This window comes from Danio rerio, chromosome 5 (assembly GCF_049306965.1).
Source record: "Danio rerio strain Tuebingen ecotype United States chromosome 5, GRCz12tu, whole genome shotgun sequence".
Taxonomy (NCBI): domain Eukaryota; kingdom Metazoa; phylum Chordata; class Actinopteri; order Cypriniformes; family Danionidae; genus Danio; species Danio rerio.
The window spans coordinates 22,136,317-22,149,637 of NC_133180.1; the positions used below are offsets into that span (position 1 = coordinate 22,136,317).

The window sequence follows — 13,321 nt, forward strand, 5'->3', positions numbered from 1 at the left end:
TTTGATGTTCGTCATTTGCAAACTGTGCCTGCTTAATGAATAAATGTAAATGTGGGAGAGGAATTAGGTCATGTCTTATAACTTAAATCGTATCCTCCTATGGTATATATCTATATTGTATAACTCCCATTTGGTGTGAATTACTACATGAAATCAAGGGCATCCTCTTGTAGCTCAAACGTCATTTTAAAAATTAACTCTGCCTGAATAATACTCAAGACAGAGGCAGACAGGGTGAAACACGAAAACACCAAAGCCTATTATGAAAAAAAAAAAAACATGTAAATTCCAATTACAACTGCAACAATATGTTCACTTCAGTGTGTGCGTGTGTGTGCGCGTGCAGCGGGAAGGTGTCTGATGGAAAAGCTAATTTGGTGGATGGATCTACATGGGATTAAATTGAGTCTCTCTCTCTAACTCTCTCTGTCTCTCTCTCTATCACCGAAATGGTGGCAATGAATTTTCAGCTTAATGGTTAGGGGAGAAAGTGTGTTTAAAATCCAATTACAGGACATTCATCATAAACAAGCTGTGAAGATGGACTAGAAGCTCTGCACACACACACACACACACACACACACACACACACACACACACACACACACACACACACGTACTTGTGCACTCTACTCTGATGGTGGTGTTGCAGATGAGGGTTATTTGTGCTTCAAACTCAATTTTTCTATCTAAAAATGAATCTCGTCCATCAAATGATGAGCACATTTTAATGAAAGATGTGAGTGTGCGTGTGTGTGTGTATGTGTCAGAGTGTGTGTTGCCGTACCTTGCTCACAGTTATCGCCCTTGAATGCAGGAGCACACACACAGGCTCCGTTGACACATTCTCCATTGTTAGAACAGGTGGGATCAATACACTGGCCTTCCTCCACCTCACACTCTGCCCCCTTCCATCCAGTGTGACACACACACACTCCTTTCTCATAATCGCCGTTTCCACTACACAACACCGGGCATGAGTCTGAAATTAACAAAAAAAAAAAAAAAAAAAAAAAAAAAAAATAATAATAATAATTGGCACAAACATTCATAATTAGATAATGAGTTTTTCGGTTAAATGGCACCTGTGTGGCATTGTGAATGTTATATTTTGTCAAAATGAAAGTTTTGTTTTTGGTGTATAACTGAAATTATACCATTATTGTACATCAATACTTATATGTAATAATATTTTTAATTTGTGCTTAATTGCCATCATGTTGTGTATGACTATGTTATGTATATTTGTGTGATTATGCAGCAATTACGTCAATGTGTTTGAGTATTATTATTTTTTTTACCTTTTGAACAATCTGGTCCTAAAAACCCAGTAAAACAGTGACAGTGTCCGGCGACACACTCTCCGTTGCCATTACAGTTAGTGGAGCATCCGTCTATTGTTTCTGGACACACAAACACAATACAATTTACTATGCAATTAATCTATTTATTCTAAAGATGTGCACACATTTATACACGTAACACAACATATATAATGATTTAGTTTACATTAAAGTGCCCCTATTATCCTGTTTTAAAGAATAATATTAGTTATTAGTTTCACATCTAAAGTGTAAAAAACAAAAACAAAACAAACAAACAACAACAATTTTTTCTCCATAATATACATTGGAGCAGCATCATTTTTCACAGTGTCATTTTTTTTCCAAAAATAAAATAAAATAAAATAAATTTAAATAAAATAAAATAAATCAAAATAAAACAAAATAACTTAATACAATAAAATATCAACAATTGTTAAACTTCAAAAAGAAAAAACTAAAATTTGTACATATATACAGTGGTTCCTCACCATAACGTAGTGCACCTTTTGTGTGCAATTTGACATTTTTTTTTTTTACAGCGCATTGTGTTTTGTGCCCTGATTAGTGCATTACATTCTGTGCCCTCAATGGCTGTAGACCATTGTCAATCAATCTCCTCCATGCCGTGTCTCCTGTACAGTACAGAATGCGTTCAGCTTGACAAATTTACATAAATCTTTGATCACTAGCAGTGTGACTCTGAAGAGCTGACCTGTTTGTTTTCTCCTTAACAAACACCACAATGTTGACGAAACATTCTATGCTGTCAAAGGCACGTGCGGTAGCACCCAAAAGGCAGAGGAAGATGCTAACCATCACACAAAATGTTAGACTTCTGGACATGCTAAAGGAAGGTAGAAGTTGCGTGAGTGTTTAAGCACAAACTTAAACAAAAATGCCTGTCTGAGAAAAGTGTAGTAGTGAGGGATTTTACAGCCTTAAAACATCTATAATAATTGTAAAAAATAAAGGGCACTACTTCGTGGATTTAACCTATTGCGGCCTATTTTTAAAACATAACTCCTACGATTAACGAGGGACCACTGTCAGGCCCGTAGCCAGCCTGGTGAAAGGGGTGGTTCTTTTTTTTTTCTCAAAAAGTGGAGTTTTCTGCATTTATAGGGCTCAGTTAGGCTACTATTTAATTATGAAATTTGAATACTGCATTTTAGTGACATTTAAAGCACTATTTTAGCTAAAATAGATTGTCGGATGGTCATGATAACCAAAAAAGTACATCTGAAAGTTCATAGATAACAACAATAGCCAAAATAGTATCCAAATTCATTTTGATATATGCCACATTTGGTGCTTGACACCTTTTCATTGGTCTTTTTTTCCCAGGGTACAAGATTTAGAATTAAAGTTACTTTAAATATTTTCTCAATTTAAAAACAATACAGTAGTGAAATATACAGTAGATTGTATATTTTCTTGCTCTATGTTGAACTTATGAAAAATAATTGTTCACACCAAAGCAACAGCCAACAGAGGATTCCACTTGATCTTAAAATCTTTTGGATTGGTTATTTTCACTACTTACTATGATGGCATAGCAGTCAAAATAAGACAAAATTAGTTCATGTATGGAACAAATTCTGGACCTTTGTCAGTGAGGGTTGGTATTTCTGAACCACTCGAACCCCCCCCTGTCTACGGGCCTGACTGTACTGTAAGAAACAGCATGAACACAGTGATACCAGCAGTACAAATCTTTTTGGTTTTTACCTTATTAATTCAAGCTTTGTAATAATGTAATTGTTTTTGCACCACAAAAAAAACAATAAACAACAACAACAACAAAAAAACAGTATCTCGACATGTTGATAACAAAAAATCCAACCCTTAAGGGCTCAGCGTTTAAGGGTCAAAACAGATGTGATGATGAACAACACAGCCTCGCATTTCTTTAAATGAAAATTGATCACAAACCTTCATAGGTTTATGCAGGAATTAAGAGTGGATTTAATGATGACTTATTTCAGGCACTTCAGAATCAATTCTTTCTTCTAGAAAACAAGAACTCTATTTATCATGTTCTTTAAAACACCGCAGACATGTCACATTTACAGCAACATTACACACAACAACGGTGAAAGCTAAAACTTGAAAAGCATAACAGGGGCACTTTAAAAACAAAATAATTCAAATAAATAAGAAAAAAAAATGTCTCACCTATGGGCGTGCTGTACACAACCACCTGTTCCATCTTGCGGCCATCATTATAGAAGGCCAAGTACCAGGTGCCAACATCAAGATATTCAACGAATCCCGTCTCCTGTAGGGCAGACATCAGGAGACTCCGCGGAGGAGCGATCGGAGATTTGACATTCCGGGAATCTTGCTTTATCAGCTGTCGCCCGTCCAGCAACTTCACAAAGTCAAACTGAAAAAAGAGGACATGCGTAGCTAATATAAATAGTGTTAAAAAGAACAATTCAATTCAATTCACGGCCTTGGCATTGACCAGCCATAACTCGGATATATAACTTCAGTATTTCCCTGCACAGCCTGTGTCTCCTTGGTGATGCTGACAGCCTTGGCAGATTCCCCCAAGAAAACAAGCTTCTATTTATATGGCCAGAACTTGCCAAAACATGCAACCTACAGAACTGGAAAAAAATACATCAAGTATATCCACCCAACACTGGCAATAACTCACACTAGATTACATTCATCTAGAGAAACAGGAGTGTGTCTGACAAATCCACTAAAAGCCTTGATGTCTGGAATTCTATTTTTAGATCGCTTTATTTTAAAACCTTGGTACAGAAGATGTTCACTATATGCTCCTGTAGGAAGCTTCCACAGGTTAATGCATGTCATTCATCGTCTTGTTTAGGAAGATATATGAAAAAATAAATAGAAAATAGATAAGATATATAAGAATAAAAAGAAATAGCCGTAGTACAAAGGAGAAGGAAAATAATTCACTAAAAAAAGTAAACAAAAGGTAATAGATTTTTCAGATAAGATAAACAAGAGTGTAAGCAAATTAAGGATCTGCAGTACCAAATAAAAATACAATAAAATAATAAAATAAAAATTAATAATAGAATTGCAGTGTTAACTTACAAAAAAATGTAAAATAATCAAATGTAAGTAAAATGAATAAATATTACAATGCAAAATTGTCCAAAAACTAGCAAACAAACAAAAAATGCAAAACACTAAACAAAACATTACATAATATGAATATGAAATAATATTAACAAGTAATGCAAAATAACAACGATAGGGGTGTCAAAATCAATTGTTTCTTCGGTGCACCGCGATGCAGACGCGGACAATTCGGTATCGGTTCAGTAATAATCATAACCGGTTATTATGTACTGACGTCATTTATCTCCTATGCGCTCTATCGCGAGGGAAGGTGAGCGCGAGTATTTACAACACTCAGCCAACTCAGGGCCGGCCCGTGGCATACAGTAGGCACCATAGGCAAATGCTTAGGACACTGTATATCCAGGCAGGCGCCAGAAATGAGCGGTTTTGTTTCAGTTGGTTTTGTTTTCGATATTCCTGACACACATTCAGTTATAGACATCAATAACTCAAAAAACTCTTACCCTAAAAACATCTAAAGTTTGTTTCCTACAAAAAGACAAAGCTGGTTATGTTTCACAGCTGTCTTTTTCTTTTTTTTCGCTCGACAGCACTGCTCCCTTTAAGCCCTCGCAATATGTGTTTAGCCGGGAGAACTCGCGCTGAGAGGAGCTCTCAGTAAGGGACCGTCGGAAAAGTGCTTATTTTTTTTCGTTTTTTTTTCATTTTTCTGCTCCGCTCAGCTTGAGCTCTCCCTGTTGCGAGGGCTTAAGTGTGTGTTTGTGTGTTTGTTTGTTAGGTGCTGTCTATGTTTGTGTATGTGTTTGAATAAGAGACAGTGTGGTGCTGTGTGTCTGTGTGTTTATACAGACAGCTTGTTATAGCCTCCCCCCTAAAATATAATGTTGTATATGAAAAGCATCGTCAATGCACCGTGATGCACCGAGATATCGAATAGAACTGAATCGAAGGCATGATAATCGGAACTGAACCGTGAGACAAGTATAGGTTCACACCTCTAACATTCATATATATATATATATATATATATATATATATATATATATATATATATATATATATATATATATATATATATATATATATATATATATATATATATATATATATATAAATTATAAAAAACAAACATAAACATAAATTTTTTGTTACAAACAGTATGTACATATATACAAATATATATATATACACACACACACACACACACACACACACACACACACACACACACACACACACAAATATATATATATATATATATATATATATATATATATATATATATATATATATATATATATAATTGAATAAATACAATAAAAAATATATAAATCAAACCTAAAACATGAGAATAGTCCTTACTGTAAATCACTGACTTAAAATTTTGTTCTAATTATAGCTTCAACAACCCTTCAGTCAAGAGCAGTGAGTGATTTTCTCCTTGTTTTTTGTTTGATAAATAACACTTAACCTGCCTGGTCTACCAATGGTTGCCATATTTTGCCTTTTTTAATAAAACCATTTATCAACCATTTGGTAGAGGCTGATATTTTAGAAATGATGGGATGTGTTGGAAAAAACTGCATTGAGTGTGTCATAGTGACATTAGGAGTTTTTTTTTTTCTTGGTGGGGCAGTTAAAAAGATAAAAGGCAAAGGGAATATATCCACTGTCACTAAAAGAGCTACACGGATACGACAGTGCTGCACATGCATTGTCATACTCAACTTTTTATGTTCATTCATTACATAAAGTTTTATACTAATAATCACTAAGCACTGCGTTTCAACACATGTCTGCATTAGCTTAACCATAACAGGCAGGTAACAAAAGCTAAAAGATGACTTTACATGTGCATGTTCTGTTAGTCTCTGAGGCTAAGTTCTCTTTTACATTTAAAACATAAATAAATCTAAGCATGTCCCATTGCATAATTTTACTTATTTCCACATGAAACTGAGGAAAGATTGTGGACAGCTAATAATTAGACCTCAATGGGCTATATGATCAGCTAGTGTTTTTCAATCAATGATCAATTTCCAGTGAAAGGTTTATGTGACAATGTTCAATTTCCTTTTACAGCACTGTTGTTGTAAAGTAATTTAAATACATTCAGTTAAATATACTTAAGCATTTGGTTGTTAAAGCATAAAAAAAAGATTTAAAACTGCTTAAATTCAGGTGCTGTCATTAGCTATTACTACAATTAATTGCAATTAGAAAATTTAGAAAATTACATTGCAGTCTTGGAGACAGAAAATTTTATTATTGAAATATTTAATGAAAAATGTGCAGCAGTTCATTAAATAAAAAAAAAAAATTATCCTACAAACAGCGTTTAAAAAATAATAATAAAGTAGTCTAAATATCTTCTTTATATGAATCTTTGATACTTGAAAACCAAGCCAAGCAAGTGAACGAAATATTCTGGTGTAGCGGAGACTCACGCAAAGCTCATCCCAAATTTGCAGTTGTTCATTTCTGTGTTTTTTTTTTTAATGGCAACAGATGCTCTAACCGATCAATAAACAAAATAGCAAAATTTTAGATTTAATAACCATAAATATTAAAACCCCTACACAAAATGTTTATCTTGAATAATTCATACATTAACAAACCTAAAATAAAAAGTAAAAGTAGCGTGACAGACCTCCAAGCATATCATATTGCCCTCTCTCTCAAAAATGTGATTTTTTAAAAGTGTAACCTACTTTGAAATAGCCTATTACTTTACTTTTAAGTATCACAGTTTGTTTTGTGCAGTTTGTTCATTGATTTGAGAAGGTTGTGTTAATGAGACAGCATACGCTGGAAGAAAAGCAGTGAGTCAGACCTGTTTTTAAACACTTAACCACGGATATTTAAAAAAAAAATCATTTTTAAAATGAATTTTGTTTGCTATAATTTGTTTCTTTATTTTGATGTATTTTTGTAGTTATCTACAAAATAAACAAGAAGAATGAATATTAGAAGTGAAATTAAGTGGGTTCAGGGCCAAAACAAAACCACAACCACATGATCAGCATTTATATCAATGAATAAATCTTGGCTATTTTTCAGTCATTATGATGACTGTTTTATTTATTTATTTATTTGTGAAAAATAAATAAATAAATAAATAAATTAATAAATTAATTAATTAATTAATTACTTGATCATATAGCAGTAGCCAATAACATAACATAATTTTACCTGCAGTGCTAAAGTATAGGCTCGTACACATCGGGATGCTTTTCGTTTGAGTTTATCGTCAGCGATTTATGCAAAGTTTTTCTGGATTCAAACCTAATCGATTTTTACTGGTGTCAAACAGAAAAGTATGCAAAATCCCTGTTTGGTGTTAGATGGCGCTATACAACTTTAAGCTTTTGACACCCTGCTCACAGAAGAAGAGGAAGAGAGGAAGGTCACATGCTAGTTGTTAAAGTTACTGGTGACTCGAACAAGCATGGATGGTTCAAGTAGCAGTTCCAGCTCTAGCGATGAAGAAATGATTATTGTTCACCAGTGCAATAAGCAGCTCCACGTTCATACCGCCTCTGGGCATCTTCTTTAATGTGCGCTCACATTGACAGTTTTGGGCTTGAGCGCCTCCAAGTGATGTTTACTATAACTTCAGCGGCTCTGTGCACGTGAACAAAAGTGCCAATCTGATTGGAGGAGAAGGTTCTGATGTAGCACGGTTGTGAATGGGCCTATATACTAAATTTATAACACAAAAAACTTTGCAGGCAGATTATCTTTGACATTGCAGGCAGATCATCTTTAAAAAGAAAATGCAAAAATGTGTGCTTTATAGGAATTTGAAAGTGAAAGCAAACTTCATCCCAACACTATAACAGCCTAAAGTGCTCGTGGTCATAAAATTCAAAAGCAAAAGCACAGGACGTGTGAACACGCGTTTAAAGCGGGCATCTTTGGTCTTCATCATGCAGGAGAATGAGAATTATAACTGTAGCATGTAACTGCTTCATTCGGGAGGGTTAAAAAAAAAAACATGCTCAACTCTGGAAGTTGATTCCGGTAATAGGTCCATTGAGAGTCGCGGAATTGAATCTATTGGAGTTGACTCTCCATCCCTACATAAACCCCATTATTAGTATGTAAAATAATTAGGGACCAAAATCGAAATAAAAATTGAATTTCGGTTAGTTGCACAGGCCCATTTTAAGTATAGTTCACCACTGGCGGAAAAGCTTTATAAATTTTCCAGTTCTAGTGATATCAAGCATGAGTGTCTTCCAAAAACTCTTTAGCTTCCCACTGCTCCTTTAACACCGGTCACCAGCAGACACAAGATCCGATCTCTTTCCCATGCCAAGATCAGACTTGCAGTTTGAGCCAACACAGCCAGCCACGCACGCTCAAACTCACACACACATCTGGAGTGGCCGCTAATATGAGACGTTTACATCCAGACGTTTCCAGCTCACCATCTGCGCTCGTTTGAGTCATCCTCGCGATCAGTGTCTCTGTGTTCGCCGTCTGTCTCATCACCTCGCACTACTGTGTCACTTCCATCCTGTAAGTGCGATGAATGTATCTCCAAGGAAACTGGAAAAGATATGTGGCGTCTACGTGTGTGTGTGTGTGTGTGTGCGTGCGTGTCTGTCTGTCTGTATTTGGTGGGGGGATTGCCAGTGTTTAGACAGAGCTGTTACAAACATCAGAAACATCAATGAGCGGCGTTCTCCGAGGCACTACAGAACCCTCTGGCTATAATGAGTCCCTCTCCTCCTCCGGAGTCACTCTGGAAGCGGTGGAGGCACTGAAGCCCTATCGACTGTAATGACTCTCACGCTGACAGGCAGGAGCCAGCAGGGCAGCAGTCGCACCAGAGCCCCACTGCTTTTAATGACAGCCAGAGAAACCAAGGAACGATCGTGGGAGCCGCAATGGAGTTGACAGTCTCAGTGCAGTAGCGATCTGTCAGGCCTCGGTGAACACACACACACACACATACACACACACGCTCACGGACGCAAAATGAACTGGCGAGCACCGAAGTAGACTTGCGAAAGCTGTGGCAGTGTAAACATCTCTATTCTGACATGCACACACAAAAGAAGCCTTTTCATTAAACAGGAACAATTAACCAGTCTTCTTGCTTTGCCTCCGCCTACGTGTTGCAAAGCCTGTATGCAAATGAGGCGCTTTAAATTGAATTACACCGGGCTCTAATTTCTCCAGCAAAGTGAACAGTTAATCTCGGATGATATCCTGAATAATGAGATGTAATTAGCATGTTGGGGTCGTCTGAAGCACCTCGTTAGATACGCTCCTGATCCTCCTTGTTATCTGCCAGTCATAACAATATGCACTAAGACGACGTTTACAAACAAGGTTTTATCAGTCATGCTAAATCCTGGGCACAAATATATTGTATAAATATACAGTTGAAACCAAAATCATTAGCTCTCTAGTGAAATTTAAATTCTTTTACAAACATTTCCCCAGTGTTTTTGTAATGAGATGAGATTTTTTTATCCACACATCTTTAAACATAATAGTTTTATTAACCCATTTGTAATGACTAAATTCATAATAATTAGTAAGATTAATAAAGACTGTAGATAATATTCAGTTTAAAATGCAATTTAAAGCCTTAACTTGGCTAATTAGTCAAGACATTGGACAACAGTGGGCTGTTTTGAAACCAATTGAAAAAAAAATTTATATATATATATATATATATATATATATATATATATATATATATATATATATATATATATATATATATATATATAAACAAAATAAATAAATGATAAATAAAAGATAAATAAAATGATAATAATACTGACCTGAAAAAAATGTTTTAAAATATTTAATTACAGTTTTATCCAGAAGAAAAAAAATATTAAAGGTAATACTGTGAATATATCTGCTAACACTCGATCATTGTCTTGCACAAGCACAAAATTTATAAATACATTCACCGGCCACTTTATTAGGTACACATGTACAACCGCTTGTTAACACAAATTTCTAATCAGCCAATCACATGGCAGCAACTCAATGCATTTAGGCATGCAGACATGGTCAAGGAGATCTGCTGCAATTCTAACCCAGCATCAGAATGGGAAGGAAAGGTGACCTAAGTGACTTTGAATGTGGCACAATTGTTGGTGTCAGATGAGCTGTTTGAGATTTTTAGAAACTGCTGACCTACTGGGATTTTCACCCACAACCAAGCCATGGACCATTCTTTGTAAACCACCAAAGAATGGCCCAAAAAAACCAGGTGCCACTCCTGTCAGCTAAGAACAGGAAACTGAGGTTACAATTCGCACAGGCTCACCAAAATCGGACGATGGAAGATTGTTGGAAAAACTTAACCTAGTCTGTTTCTGCTGTGACAATCCGATAGTAGGGTCAGAATTTGGCAACATGAATGCATGGATCCATCCTGCCTTGTATCAACGGTTCAGGCTGGTAGAGGTGGTATAATGATGTGGGGCATATTTTCTTGGTACACTTCGGGCCGATTAATACCAATTGAGCACCGTGGCAAGCCTACCTGGATATTGTTGCTGATCATATCAATCCCTTTATGACCACAGTGTATTCATCTTCTGATGGCTAGTTCCAGCAGGATAATGCTCCATGTCATGAAGCACAAATAATATCAAACTGGTTTCTTGAACAATGACAATGAGTTCACTGTACTCAAATGACCTCCATTGTCACCAGATCTCAATCCAATAGAGCACCTTTGGGATGCGGTGGAACGGGAGATTCGCATCATGGATATGCAGCAGACAAATCTGCAGCAACTGTGTAATGTTATCATGTCAATATGTACCAAAATCTCTAAAAAATTTTCCAAAAACCTTGTTGAATCTATGCTATGAAAGATAAAAGCATTTCTGAAGGCAAAATGAGGTCCAACCCATTACTAGTAAGGTGTACCTAATAAAGTGGCCGGTGAGTGTTTACTGTATCAGTTAAAAATGCTCAGTGGAAATATTACTGTTTTTTCCTTCTGCTTATTATCAATTATATATTGATTATATGTCATTAAATCATATAAAATCATGCAACTCCTTGCGCTATCTGACCTGAAGAGTGCTGTAAAAATGCCCGGATATACATGTTTGTATTTGTGCATGTTTTTTAAATATTGTAAAAGCATTGGCAGCTTAAGCAAAGGGATCTCCAGAGTTTAACTACATTTATGCTTGACACGGCAAGTGATTTATGTTCAATGATCTGGAAGCAACACAAGCAACATATTTAAAGCCCCTTTTCATCATTTCTGCACAGTATGCCAAACTCAGGTCTTTGTATTTTTTTTCCTTTCCAATGAATTGATTAATATTAATTTATTGCATTACTCTGACATTTTTACTATAATTTTACACAATGTAACAGCACATAAATCAATGTGCAACACACTCCTAATGAAAGAAACTCGAGAGATTTTATGCGATTACCTGTGTGTGAGTAGGTGGGATATTTCTCCTGCCGTAGATGCCCAGCAGAGCGTCCCGCGTGAGTGAGATGTTGAACTTGACATACTCTGGGTGATGAACCGTAATGTGAAACCTCCAGAAGAGACCGGGAGGAATGGCTTGAACCAGCTGTGTCCCGACGGCCACCTCTCCCCTCTCTATCACCCTGCCACGCTGAATCACCTCTTTATCTGTCAAGCCAAATGGAAAAAAAATAAAAATAGCATGTCCAATTTTCTTGATTTGTCCAGAGAGACAAAAAAATTGAATACAACGATTGGGTGCCATGTGGATCTGCAACATAAGCTTATTAGTTCATGTCATTTATTCACATCATTCGAAACCTGTATGACTTTCTTTCTTCCGTGGAACACAAAGGGAGACGTTTTCAATGATATTCTGGTTGGTCTTTTTATGCAATTACAAAGAAGCGGACTAGTGCTTTCAGGGTTCAAAATGGACACAAAAGCACCATAAAAGTCTCATCAAAGTAGTCCATGCACAATATTCCCAGTCTCATATTCCATATAGCTTTGTGTGAGAAATAGACTGACATACCCTGCAGATGACTTCTATGGGTCCTCATCCATTTTGATTTTATTTTATTTATTTATTTCAAACAGAAAAATCATACACAAAACAATTTTTTAAACAAAATACATATCAACATGGTCAAAATGGAGCGGGATGAAGCACAAGCTTATTATTTTCTCCACCCCATTATCACACACATCGTATGTCTATTCAATTTATTACTACTTTTAACATATGAGCTTTACATGAGACATTTTCTATCCTTTTGGCATCTTTGACGTTTTATGTGTTTGATTCCATTTGTATATTTGAATTTTATACCATAGACCCAAATAAATTTATATTTTTATAGTATTGCAAACAGCCATTAATTAAAATTTTATCATACCTTTCTCATTTAGTTCTTTTTCAATCACTTCTATTATTCATTATATTTATTTAATATTTATTTATACAACTTTTTAAATTGATTAATATCGAGACATTAGCCCCTTTCATACATACAGAGGTTTCTGGAAAATTGCTGGTAATACAAAAAGGTCTGTATGTGTGGACAGGCCCTTTTTGAAAATACAGGTAAATTCCTTCAGGCAATTTTCTGGAAAGAGAAGTTGTAATATTACCAGTAATTTGCCGGAATGCTGCACTGTGAACGCAGAAGGGAGATTGCCGGAAAGACCGTGTTCACGCACTGACGAGAGATGTCTACTTTAGCCAACCAGAACACTCAGACGCATTCACATCCTTGCGGTTAAAGAAAATAAAAGCCTTTGAATATTTTTCCAGACACATTTAGCTGCTAGATGTTAGTCAGACGTTTTTATGTTCCTTCTTAGTGCCAACTGTGTCAAACGTTATCAATATAATGCTTATGATAAACCACCGTTTGTTTACCTTCAAGCTCGGTTTCAGTTGCTTGATGCATGTGCACGCGAAGGAGCC

At 35.8% G+C, this 13,321-nt stretch overlaps 2 protein-coding genes across 9 annotated transcripts in view; one reads left to right on the forward strand and one right to left on the reverse strand.

Annotated features, from left to right (window-relative positions):
• tenm1 (teneurin transmembrane protein 1) overlaps nucleotides 1-13,321 on the reverse strand; it is a 542,101-nt gene that overhangs the window by 110,700 nt on the left and 418,080 nt on the right. For all 8 annotated transcript variants that reach the window (XM_068221426.2, XM_009301393.5, XM_073952089.1 and 5 more), the window contains 4 exons: nucleotides 11,828-12,036; nucleotides 3,501-3,711; nucleotides 1,302-1,403; nucleotides 788-982 (listed from right to left, as the gene is read on the reverse strand). In XM_068221426.2, coding sequence (XP_068077527.1) covers nucleotides 788-982; nucleotides 1,302-1,403; nucleotides 3,501-3,711; nucleotides 11,828-12,036 — 717 coding nt within the window. The remainder of the gene's footprint in view (nucleotides 1-787; nucleotides 983-1,301; nucleotides 1,404-3,500; nucleotides 3,712-11,827; nucleotides 12,037-13,321) is intronic.
• Nucleotides 1-13,321, forward strand: part of LOC141385799 (uncharacterized) — a 460,928-nt gene that overhangs the window by 102,967 nt on the left and 344,640 nt on the right. The window lies entirely within an intron of this gene.